Source organism: Halyomorpha halys, unplaced genomic scaffold (genome assembly GCF_000696795.3).
Source record: "Halyomorpha halys isolate HHAL.00 unplaced genomic scaffold, Hhal_1.1 Scaffold914.1, whole genome shotgun sequence".
Classification (NCBI taxonomy): Eukaryota; Metazoa; Arthropoda; class Insecta; order Hemiptera; family Pentatomidae; genus Halyomorpha; species Halyomorpha halys.
Genome location: NW_027104636.1, coordinates 119,765 through 133,345, shown reverse-complemented (window position 1 = coordinate 133,345; position 13,581 = coordinate 119,765). Strand labels below are relative to the sequence as shown.

General features: G+C 33.2%; 1 protein-coding gene across 1 annotated transcript in view; it reads left to right on the top strand.

Moving 5' to 3' along the window:
• LOC106687120 (balbiani ring protein 3) overlaps nt 1-13,581 on the top strand; it is a 65,505-nt gene that overhangs the window by 38,713 nt on the left and 13,211 nt on the right. Inside the window, exons 16-17 of the mRNA XM_067047022.1 lie at nt 3,760-3,873; nt 8,950-9,033. Of these exons, the coding sequence (XP_066903123.1) occupies nt 3,760-3,873; nt 8,950-9,033 (198 nt within the window). The remainder of the gene's footprint in view (nt 1-3,759; nt 3,874-8,949; nt 9,034-13,581) is intronic.

Below are 13,581 nucleotides of genomic sequence, written 5' to 3'. Positions count from 1 at the left end.
TTGTTGTGGTAAATATAGTTTTTATTTATTTTTACATTTTAATTGGAGCAAATATGTATTTTATTTTACTATTCTTATTATTAAGCAGAAAACTATATGACACATTAAAATTAATTGTTCTAATAATTGTCATTATGATACTCTTATTTATAGATACCTACAATATTTTTTGGTGATGGATAAATATAAAATAAAATAAACCATATGGACACAAATGCCTTTTAATAACTTACTAGAAGCTTTCCTATACATTCTATGATAAGTTTTTTGTATATTTATGTCATTGAATCAAGAAATAATGTACAGTAATTACTAATCACTTAGAAAAATGATATGATTAAATATTTCTTAAAGAAAAATATCTTTTATCAGAATAAATAATACAGAATCTCTTATTGATAATTCATTTTTTTGGGACCATTTACCTTTTGTGAGTTTTGAAGGGATTTAGTAATAATGATTTATTAAATTCTTTATATCTAATTTAACAATATTAATTGTTTCCTATTATTTTTATTGATCAGTATTGCTACTGCTGTTAGTATTTATTTGTTAGCTCTATAGGTAAGTTACTAGGCACTTAACTCCAAGGTTCAATCCGTTGGTTACAAAATATTTATTAGAAAACCATTCTATTCTTTTTTGAAGAAGATTCATAAGAACATTATGAAAATGTTTCATCAGAAGTACACTGACTTTGGGATAAGAAGATCCTCTAGTAGCACATCCATCTTCTAAAAGCGGATGGGGTACCTGATCATTTAATGGGTTGCACTAAATGCTTGATAGTTGAGTGTAGATGGATGTTGATTAAGGAACAATATTTCCTTACCAAATTCTGAAACCTAGAGCTGGGTTTTAGTGGTAGAGGTGTTATTTATTTACAATAAGTAATTTTGTAATCTTACTACAGTAAGCCCATATTTGATCTAAGAAAACAAAATTTGGGAATGTATGTCCTTTCATCTACATAAAAAACAAGAAAGCATAATATAGTTGAAATAATTTTAAGTAATAATAATTTTCTATGACAGCTCAGTAGTTTAATTATAATGAACCAATGATATTGTAGTCTGGATTCTGCACTTTTAGAGTAAAATAAAAATTTTAAAAACATTAGATATTATTCCTGATTGGTACATGAAAACAAAAAGTAATAAAAGATTTAATAAATATTAGTATTGAAATCATACGTTTGAAATAAATAACTTTTCTGATTTTCATTTATGAGCTTATCTGACTTGGAATTGAACCAGCAAAGGTAAAGGTTAGAGTGGAAAATAGAAAGTGTGTGTGTGATGTTTTGAAGAAAGCTCTAAAACTTGGTAGGTTTAGCTTGGAAGGAAGGATTCTCTAAACTTAATGTACAGAGGGTTAGGATATGGTTTTATGGACTCATTGATGACTTCTGGATTGTTGCTTTAACAGTGTAGGGGAGAGTGGATCATAAATAAGGAAACTTTGTATAAGGATGAGTGTACTATTTTAACATAGTTTAGTGGTGAGAGCCATGGCCAGCTTTGAGGGCTCTCAGAAAATATCTCAGACAGCATTCGATAAGCTTGTTTGATATTTTGAACTTAGGATTTTATGTATATATTTATTTCCATTTTATGATTCAAAATTCTTTGAGAAAAATGATTTATAAAACAAAAAAAGAAATATTAATACAAAATGATAAATTAATATCAAAAGAAACACAGTTAAAAGTATAAATTATTATAAATATAAGATACAATTTGAAGAGTATAGGGGCTAACAATTAGAGTCTTTATTTTCTAATTTATGTTTTACTTGATAAAATAGAGACCATGTGTTCTATTTATCTCTTTCTAAATATTGTATTTCAGATTCTTTATAATATGAAGTACTCTTTTCATGTTATAAATTGACCTAATAGTTGTTTAGAAAGCTTTCATTAAACTGTCATAGATGGCCCCGATAACTTTAATTTTATTTTATTTAGACTTAATTTCTCCTGCACCCTTAAATTGTTATATTCCTTTTCTGTCAAGTGAGCCAAGAGATACAGAAAAAAAGAAAAACTCAAGTTGGCAAATGTAGCCTATCTAGTAAGTTTACTATAAAAAATCTACTTGTGTAACCTAGTCAGTTTGTTTATATCCAGTTTATTTTTTGCTTAAATCATATCCTTTTCTTCTTATTTTAAGGTCTCTGCTAAAATGATTTCTTTAAATTGAATGAATCTTTTTAACAATTAAAACAAAAATCTGAGGTTTATTTTCATCTACAATACGCAATCACTCTAAAAATTTAAATTTTTGTAAATTTTATCAATATTTTAGTACATAATTATGATATAACAGAGTTTTCATCATTTCTCATAGAGGAACGAATATTGTCCCTAAACTCAAAATTAATCAGTTTCCTATTAATAAGGGAGTCCACAGGTTGAAAAATGCGACTCTGAGTTTGTACAATCAATAGGATGATAAATTTTAATCGATTCATTGATTGCTCACAGTTTTTAAATCATTTATAAGACAAGTTTCAGTAATCTTAGCTGCGAATATCACAAAAGTGCGTGCGGTGTGAGAGCAGTAAAAATAGATTTGTCTGAAAATATTTGACCTGTTAAATTGGTTTAGCCTATTTATATGCAATAAGTTAATGAAATAAAATTCTATTGCTAGTAGCTCCAACTTCACTGACAATCTTTTCCATCTGACATATTACTATGAAGTTTCATTTGAAATTGTCGCCAATGTTTGGTGAAGTGAATTATTTTTCTTAATTACTACTCTTAACTTTTTATTTTATTTCTGCTTTGTTAGAGTTCCTAACAATCTAAAAAAATCTACTTTTTCCAAGTATTTAGGGCACCAGAGTTGTTTTTAGTTCTCATTGAACTGCTGCTGCCTGATTCCATGACTCTGTTCTGAAAGATCTGCTGCGAACATTATTTTGTTCATACTCTCCTTCAATAAAAATTTAATTGAAAATGTTGGAAGAAATCTTTTATTTTATTATTATTATTTTTATTTTTTTATAAAAGTTTTTATTTCTTGAATATAAATTGTACAATAATTTCTGTTGCTTTGGGATACACCCTTATACAATACATTCTCCCTGTTACTAATTACATTACAACTGTGTTTTACATTTTGGTATAAACAAACAAAAAAAATTGTATTAAAATAAAATAAAATATAAATCATTAAATAAAATAAAATACATATCATTGAATAAAATAAATACGTTTCATTGAATAAAGTAAAATACTTATCATTGGTTAATGCTTATAGTAATATATGCTTGGTTCTTTTATATTTATAACTATGCGTTGATTTTGTATAATTTTCTATTTTTGTTATTAATAGGTTTAAAGAATTTGAAAAAGATCAGAAGAAATCATGGATCAATTTATAGAGTTTAAAAATATGTTTTATGTTAAAAATTATTTTATAATATCGCTACTACATAAATATTTTCTCTAATAATTAATACTGTAATTAGGCTCTCTCTTTCGTTTTACCATTCCTTAGGCCTTTATGTTATTCCCTTTAGTAGGACTTTTTTTAAAAATCAATATCACAAAAACTGTAATGTTAAATGTGTGCCTGCTTCAGAATATTATCAAGAAGCATTCACTGAAGCCAAGAAAATAACAAAAAAAAAACAAATCAATTGACTTCAAATTTCAAAATATTTTGATAGCTTAAATTATTACAGCCCATATATTTATTTTTTATGAAATTATGGAAATATTTTGATATTAAAATACTTGATTTTTTTAAGGAAAAGAAAAAAAGAAATGCGTACCAGTTTGTGAAGAAACATGTGAAATTAAGTGCCAAGAATGCCCCAAAAACACAATATGCAAAATTAAAAGTCAGTGTAACGACTGCTGTGGTAAGTACATATTATCATGTATTTATTGTCTTTACCAGTAATATTTCTTTTAAAAAATATTAAGAGTACAAAATGATGAAGCATGAAAAAAAAAAATGAAAAAACATTACAAAAATGTTTTAATTTGGTTTATGACTTTGTTCTTATTAATTGTAGATATGATTCTATGAGCTTATTATAATGATGTTCAGTTTTCTAATAAGTAATAAGATTTTTTAAAAAAGTGATCTTTTACATTTTATTTCATACTTTTCTGAACCATTTTAGCTTATCATCATAATTTTATTTATTTAAACTATTTCACTTCCTGAGATTTCTTTAAAGAAAATTATTAAACTACTACTACAACCCATGAAGGGTCAGAGGTGCAGTACTTTGTAAAAGAGTATTGTTACTAGACCAATGATTTTGTAAGGAGGTGATTTGGTCAGAATCAAGCTCGACCGCCAGATTTTTACCCAGTATAGGGTACCCACTTAATGAAGCTGAGTAGACTCCGTAGGGCTCCTAAACACACAGAGCTGACTCATGGCTACAGTGAAACCAAAAATAATTATCTACCACAGCCTGTTTTGTCTGGGTTTAGCAGCCATCTCACTCCTCTCTTCACAGCTAATATTGTTTTTTTCTGTATATTCAGTCTGGTAGAACGACTCTTCACCTCCTTCCATTACAACTGGCACTTTAGGCTGCTCCTCAGTATCCATTTCTTCCATTGATGTTTATTTCATATTTGTCTGTAGTGATTATTCGTTGTTAGAGTAGGTGTGCAGCCATCCCAGCTCTCAATCCTACTTCACTGAAAAAGCTTGCCCCCGAGGGAGCAACTCTGGTAAGTGCAGTTCAGGTCCTATCCGGTCGTCAACTGGCACTACTATTACGTCCAAACTTTTACACTGAACTGATAGAGCAGCCACTCCTTCTAGGTTGAGAGGAGTGACCTCCTGTACTATCTCAGTGGCCAGGGAGTACCATTCCTCGTTTTTCCTTGGTACCACCTGGAACAACTCCCCCAGGAAGGCTAGTCTAGCAGTAGAGGAGTAAGGGACAGCTGTAGTGACCTTTGTGTGTTGTGTATTGTGCTGGGTGCAGTAATGTGCTGTGCTCCACCAGTTGGTAACCAGGACAGGTGCGCCTCGCCTGGCACCTGGTGTCAGATGGGGATATAATCTCGTTTAAGTAGCCTTACCTACTTCCCCTCTGGGGCGGGTTCATAGGAAAGGTAATCCTAGAATGTGTACTATAAGTGACCTTGGTGTTATTGTGTGCTGTGATAGTGTTCTGTGTGAGTGTCAGAATAGATGTTTCCCCAACTTGGAGGGCCAGTAGTGGTACAATGACCTGGCGATTGGACTGCCAACTCCCTATACCAAAACAACAAAGAGTAAGAATAATAAACTTGTACATTATTCCATATACCTTTTTATTTTAATTGAATGCTTATTTTCTTGTAAAAGTTTAATGTATTCTGTTAACAACAATATTGTTTATCAATCTGTCATAATTAGTATCATGCACTTAAGTGCTGAACCCACCTTCATTCTGAACATTATCATTTTTCTTTTGTTATTATTATTTTTTTTTTAATATTTTAGAAACAAGCAACAGATCAGAAAGAGTGAAGATGGATGAAGATGTCCCTCTAGCTGCAGGTTTTACGCCTTCGGTTAGAATACCTACTTTCTGGCGAACAGATCCAGAACTCTGGTTTTGCCTGGTTGAAGCAGTTTTTGCCATCAGCAAAATCAGTTCGTCCAAAATTAAGTTCCAGATGGCTCTGCCACATCTCGAGTACGATACACTATCTCAAATTTCAGACATTGTTAAAAACCCTACTGATACACCCTATGAAACATTGAAGGAACGACTAATTAAAATATTTGCCCAGTCAGAGAACACAAAAGCAAGTGAATTATCAGAAGATAAGCAACTGAGAGCTGACAAAAACCCATCTAATTTTTTTAATGAGTTGAAACAATCTGCAGGGCAATTAATCCCTACAGACTTTCTTCGCTCAGTGTGGGAACTAGCTTTGTCCGAACGGATGCACGAATCACATGTGGTCCCATCAGAAACCTCCATTGATAAATTAGCTGAGATTGCTGACAAAATTGCCAAAATATATGAATCCAGTGTCAACCAGATCTCAGCCACACATATGAAAGACCCTAATATTCATCTCCAAGTCTCACAGCTTAGGGAGATGATACAGAAACTTGCTGTAAAGATAGGTGAACTCAAATGTAAGGTTTCTGAATTACAATGGAGAAATCAATCACAAAACCAAAGGCAACGATCTTTGAATCGAGATCAGAAGCCCAGTTATTTTCAAAAGTCTCAAGCAAAAGTACATAGATCCAGACAAATCTGCTCCAGAAAACCCAAGGAACATTTAAACAAATTTTAGTGACAGAGATCTGTCTGCTTTGTCATGGGAAATTCCATGAGAAAACAAAGATTTTTAGTCTAGAAGGGAGTCTCTAGTTTTGTTTTTCCTCTTCGGATGGGAAATCATTGTGAACCATTAAACTACATTCTGGCGAATATTCAGCTTCAAAGATTTCTTGATATTGTAAACTGCTATAGGCATTGCCTCCTAAAAGCTGCTGTATATCAATAGGTCCTCCACGAACTGGTGAAAGCTGCTAAGATCAGTGTAACACTTTTGGAATGGATTTCAAGGACTGAGGCTATGTAAAGTTGAGATGATGCCTCAACAATGCCAACAAAATATCGAAGGTACAGTAATGCTACCTTGTCAGACAGACAATACATATTTTTCTATTTCCTACATTGCTAAGATATATTTTCACCTTATGATAGGAAACAGTTACAGCAAGTATTATACTTGCTAGTTTCATTAGCCAGTTAACTACCAAAATTTAGCGTGTATCAAGATCCAAGAATATCATTACAGATAGCAGATATGATCACAAAAGGAGGAGATACATTTGCCTGAAGCTAGAAAAGATAGGGATCAAACAAAATGCTATTCTGGAAAAAGTCAACATGTATCACATCTTTATACCTCCAGGAAACTTGCTCCCAAGGCAGATATGATCATGAAAACATGAAGGTAATTGGTCCACTTACCATCTTGGAAGGATTATACTATTATTTCATGATAGACAGTTAAACCCTGTGGAAGCTGTTCCAGTTGAAGATATTTCTGCAGAAGCCATCTCCAAGGCATTTAGTTTTGGATCAGGTATTTTGATGTACCAACTCAAATAACTACTGATCAATAGAGAAAATTTGAGAGACAATAGACATCTGATACATATTTTAGGAAATTGACTTTGCCAAACCACTGCCTATCATTCACATAGTCATACTTCATCGAGTTTAAGGGCTAGAATGAACTTCTCTCCATAGTTCTTGGCAGATTAAGAGCTGCAATTTGCTATGACTCTGCTCACATTGGGGAAGGGATATTTGCCTACCAGGAAAATTTCATGACTGACTTACTCAAGAGGAATGATAAAGCAGTCTTGCACAATTTAAGCAGTGCAAATGGGGCGCAATATAGTTACTCATGCATTGAATAACACTTGCAGATTGTAAGTGACCCCATAGTTTAGAATGTTTGTGTATCTCACTGTGTTATATACAAGTATTTTTTTGTTTTTGTTTTTTTATGCTTCTTTTGTACAATACAATTTTGTTTTACAGTAGTTTTGAAGAATTTTATTTATTAACTTTTTCATTTTGTTAATAGTGAGCATAATAACAAGCACATTAAATAAAGTATGTTAATTTCTATCTTTTTATTTTTTTATTACACCCTACCTGGTTATTTCTGACATACTGGGGTTATCTTGAGATAACCAACCTATTCTAACAATGTCAAGGAGAGGGTCAAGTTTCCATTCTGTGGGACCATCACCGAAATTAAAATCAACCCCCTTGAACAGATACCACTGCAGTTCTGGAATTGCTAAGAGTGATGCCTCAATTTTCTTAGCTACAAACGGACCTGTAAATTAATTTTTACTACCAAAATGAAATCTCTAATCATTCTCCATTTAGTTAAAAAATGGCTGATGGCATTGTTCAGCAGAAATTACTATTACAATTACTACAATTTTTAACTGCAGAAGTGAAATTACAATTTTAAATTTTAAATATAATTAAACTACCAATGGCTGTAATTGTGATAAAAGTCAGAAATTGCAATTATCAATTGAATCAAAGTAATCAGAGTTATTAATTAATCACTTACTGATGATAATGTCAAGTACCAATGATTATCCTTTAGTGTCAAATTTGAAAAAAAAAATCCAAGTATTAGCAAAGATAACCATATTGAAGTTGGTTTCCATGTTTTAAAAGTGTTTTTCTCAATTTCTCATGAAAACTTTTGGTTTACTAATTTTTCAAATAATTTGAACTCTTTACATCTCCTGAACATTCCAAATGTTTCTGAGAGATTGCTGAGTAGTCAAATAATATAAACTACTAAAATTAATAAATAAAATAAAATATTTAACCAATCTTCGGGAAGACATTGGAAGGAATGATTTTGTTAGTCTTAGCAGTCTAAGTGGTAGGATAGTCTAATATAAAGATCCTAAATTTTTAGAAAACATTTTTTATTGTGTTTTGACAAGTATTTAAAATTTCATCTCTGAGACCTTATAAGTTTTATAGTTTAAAAATTTTTATATTGCTAAAATTTTAATTGTAAGAATTACAATAATAACCAACAACTTTTAAAGTTTTATCAATTCCTTAACTATGTTTATTGGTAACATTTAAAAAATATTAAAAAAGTTGGTATATAACAAGTATATTCATGAAAGTTTACATGATCTTTGATTTTAAATTAAACTTATTTTTATCAAACAGGAATGTCACTAACATTGTACCCCAAAGGCTTAAGAAAATTACACAGTTAAATAAAGGTTGGATCGATTTTGTTGGTTCTTTTCTATAAACAGTGTTTTTCTTTTTATTTTATATGTGTTATTTAAATTTATATAAAATTTTTGAACCATTTTAACTATTGGTAGAAAACAGTAGATCAATTAAGAAAATACTTATTTTTTATAATAGTACTTCTCTGGCTTATTTCAGCAGCAAAAAATGAAAAAATGAAATGTCTGCCATCCTACTCTGAAATATCTCAGGCAAAATATCGAGACAGTTGCTGTCCATGTGGTAAGAATAGCAAAGATTATCATAGTAGAACTTTTTGTCAACTTATAAAATTGCCATGTTAATGAAGATCATGTGTCAATCAGGATTAGGATGATCTTTATTTTTCTCTGATAAGTTTCATTAAAATTTACAAAACCTTCCTATTTTCTCAAAGAGACCTTAATAGAAATGGCTATACTTTTATACTACTCTCATTTAATTTTTTAATTAAATTACAGTGCCATTTAATATTTGGTCTAATGATAAATTATAATAATATTATAAGTACCTACTGAAATACTATCTTAAGTTAAAAACTGAGACATTTTTTTTTTTAATATCTCTCCTTTTTCAGGCTTTATTTACAAGATTTCACAAATAGTGTCTAATTTTTACAATAAATTCATTCAACCAACTTTTAGAAGGATAAGACAGTTTTTCTAGTGTATTTATGATGAACTTGAGGCAATATTTAGGCATTTACACTGAAATGCTGTAAAATGGATTGTACCTACAAATATAAAATACATTTCTGGAAAGCTGTTTGGGTAGGAACATATTGTGAAACACTCCTTTGTTTTTTAAGAAAATGGTTAATGGCCAATGAAGGGTTTTGAAAATTAGTGAAAAGGGTTAGAGTTTTTGTAGTTTCTTTTTTAATATATTTGTTCTGTAATAATTTTGGGATACAACTCTTGATCATGGGATAAAAGCTGTATAATCGTATGAGTGTATAGAATTCGTTAGTTTGCAATTATATATATATGTATAATTGTCAAAACATAATATTGTAATTGTTCAACATTTTTAGAAAAACAAAATGATTTTAAGTATATACTTACTGAAACAAGAATTCTAGAAGTATATATATATATATACGTATATATATGTGTAATTGTCAAAACATAATATTGTGATAGTTCAACATTTTGAGAAAAACAAAATGATTTTAAGTATATACTTACTGAAACAAAAATTCTAGAAGTATATATACATGAGTTAAGTATTGGCGAAAGAAAAATGTCAAAAAAGAGAAGAAGGAGTAAGATCTAACACGCTTGAACTGCTGTAAAATACTAGCTTTATTTTTTATTTTTCCGAACCCTCTAAAACAGAAACAAAAAGTGAATTAGTTCACATTACTGTGAAAAAAAAAAGTAATTCGTGTTGTGTCTCACCTTTTACTACCTTTGGTATTTTAAGGTTACCTGTTATGTTTAATGTCATATATGAGCTATCCATTCTAAAAAGGATAAAAAAACATAAAAAACAAGAACAATAAAGAAACAAAATATTTACAATAAAAACAAATCCTATATACATATCATCGAAAAAACTCACAAGTTCCCTTAATAAATGCTGTATTTAGCATTTATTAAGGGAACTTAAATTTAAACCTAATAATAGAACACGTTAGAATGAAAAAGAAATTATTTACAAAAACAAAAACATAGCATGAAAGAGACAATATTTACAAAAATCAATAACAATCTTAAAACAAAACAATAAATAGAATAAGTAACTAAATTTTCTGTAATACAATCTAGTAAGAGAACACTTCAGTTTTTATATTGTCATTGCCTGAAGTTTTAATTCTTCAATATGGACAGTTCTCCTCTTTTTTGGTTCTCTGATACTTTCTATTGTAACTATTTTGTGTTCCCTTATAATAATCACCCTGAATGGACCCTCGTATCGCTGTATCTCTGTACCTCTGTTAGATCCCAACTTCCTATATACGATCGTCCCGATTTTGATTGCTCCCATACTATCTGTGACCCCGGGCCTTTTCCCATAACTTTCTTCGAGCAACATGGTTGTTGTGTATTTCTTCTCCGTTTGCTGCCGTGCACTTATAGTCCCACTGGTGCCCTCGAAGCCCAAAGAGGACCTCAAATGGTGAAAACCCCGTACCTGTATGTACAGAATGATTGTATGCCACAATCGCCTTAGGCATTGCCACGTCCGGTTCCAGTCCCTGGTCAACCTAATATAGTAGAAAATGATCACTCAATGTGCCATGAAGCCGCTCTATACCTTCTCTACTCTAAGGGTTCCCTGGTGTGTTGAGATGCCATATTATGTCAAGGTCCTTCATTTCATTTTGTTTCATGGTATTGTCGAATTCTCTGCCTGAATCTGAAGAGATGCGCTCCGGATTTCCGTAAAACTGAAAACACATTTGGACAGCTGCCAGCACTGCTTCTGACGACTTTTCCTGAACCTGGTGCGCCATTGCCGCCTTACTGAAGAGATCAATTATGGTTATCCATTTAAATCCTCTCCACGTGAAAGTGTCAACCTGTAAATCATTGAGCATTGAGGTGTCTCTTCTTGTCTGCTTTTTGGTGGATGTCCGTCATACTTTGTGCGTTGACAAACTTCGCAGTTTCCTACAACTTCTGTGATTTTCTTCTTCATCCCCCCCCAAAAGTATCTTCTCTTTAACGCTTGCAAGGTCTACGAGATTCCGCAATGATTGGTTTTGCCCTGATGATACACGATAGTCACTTCTCTCTGGCGTTCGTCTTCCTGAACGGTTTCCACCATCAGCTTGCATCGGGCGAATGTCCTGTCCATTCCTATGCGCTCATCACACCATAGCCGCTTAATCTTCTCCCAAACGGTTTCATTTCTCACGTACAGGTGACACTTTTTTCCAGGCTTAGAGGCATTATTTAAGGTTCTTCTAATCTGGTCATTCTTCACGCCTGGCTGTGACCAAATCGCCATGATATTTCTCCTCCCATAATTGCTGCACTCAACTTTGAGCAATCCAATGGTCCTCGTCTTCCATACAATCTGCCACCTCTTGTTGTTTATTATATCCTCCAGTTCCTCCATATCTGCTGGTCTTCCTTCATCCGAGTTCTCGTTAGATGAAGATTTCTACTTATCCTCTTCCTCCGCCACATTCTGTTCTTCTTCCTTTCCCGGTGCCCATTCCCGCAGGAATTGTCTAGACGGTTGTCTGGCCTCCTCTTCTACTGCATTTAAAGTAATTGCTCGAGACAACCAATCAGGTACGATATTTTATTCTCCTGGTTTATAGATTATTTCTAAGTTATATTGTGCCAGGAGCTCCTTCCAACGCGTAATCCTAGCCGAAGATTTCTTCAGCTTCCCCACCCATTGAAGAGGCATATAGTCAGTGTGTATCCTAAACCTTCTGCCAGATACATAGGGCCTAAAGTGGTCAACAGCCCACACTATTCCCAAGAGCTCTCGTTACAGTGCGCTGTATCTGGTCTCCGTCTCTGTTAGGCACCTACTGGCATATGCCACTGGGCGATCTCCCCCTTTACCATCCTGAGACAACACCGCTCCCAATGCATACTCACTCACATCTGTAGTGATAATGAATTGCCGAGTGAAGTCTGGGAAAGCAAGCACCGGCTCCTGCTGCAGCTTCTCCATGCACCGCCTTATATTGTCTTCCACCAGCGGAGTGATGATCACCTTTCTGCCTTTCTTCAGAAGGTTGTTGAGTGGGACGAGGTACTCAGTCATTTCTGTAACAAATCTCCGGTAATAATTTAAGGTTCCCAGCAACCTCCGAACTCCCTTCACATCCCTAGGCACTGTCATCTTCCGTATAGCTGCGACTTTATCTGTGTCGGGTTTAACTCCTTCCCTGGAAATCGTGTGGCCTAAAAAATGTATTTGCTCCTGCCCCAACGATGATTTATCTCCTAATAATTTGAGCCCAAATTGCCTGATTCTCTGGAATACGCTGTGTAGATGTTGCACATGTTCTTCTTCATTTTTGCTGAACACTAGCAGTTCATCCATATAGATCTAACCAACAGATTTGTCAATTCCTCTTAAAAATTCGTCCATTAGGCGCTGAAAAGTTATGGGAGCATTTTTGAGTCCAAACTGGCATTCTTGTAAATTCATAGTGGCCCCTCTCGAAAGTGAATGCCGTCTTATGTTGATCCTTAGGGTGCATTTTAATCTGATGATATCCGGCCTTCAAGTCCAATGTGCTGAATACCGTTGACCCACTCAGCCTGTCCAAAATATCTTCAAATCTGGGGATCGGATACTTCTCATCTATAGTATTCTCGTTGAGCTTCCTATAATCTATCACTACCCTGTACTTTTCGTTAATTTCACCAGGCGCACTCTTCTTTTTTACCGCCCACAATGGACTATTGAACAGGGATGTACTATCAATAATTTATTCCCTGGTGTTTTAAACTTTGAAGCTCTTCCCTGATGTGGTGACGTAACGCCTGCGGGTATCTCCTCTCTTTCACATAAATGACCTTGTCTTGTTTCAGTGTGATTTCATGTACCATCTTCCCAGTTGCCCCGAGCATGTTTCCTTCTTTAAAAAAATATCTTCATATTCCCTCTTAAGCCTCTGCCTTCAGTCCTCGGCCTGATTAATTGCTCTGACCCATGCGCCCTCAGTTTTCTTCTGTCGATGACATTTGTACATTTTACCCCCCAACATAATTCTCCACTCTCCCTTGATATTCTTAACCCAAACACCCACCTTCCCTAGCAGGTCACACCCCACAATCACTTTGTATTCCCTCGGCATACTCCCTACGATATGTA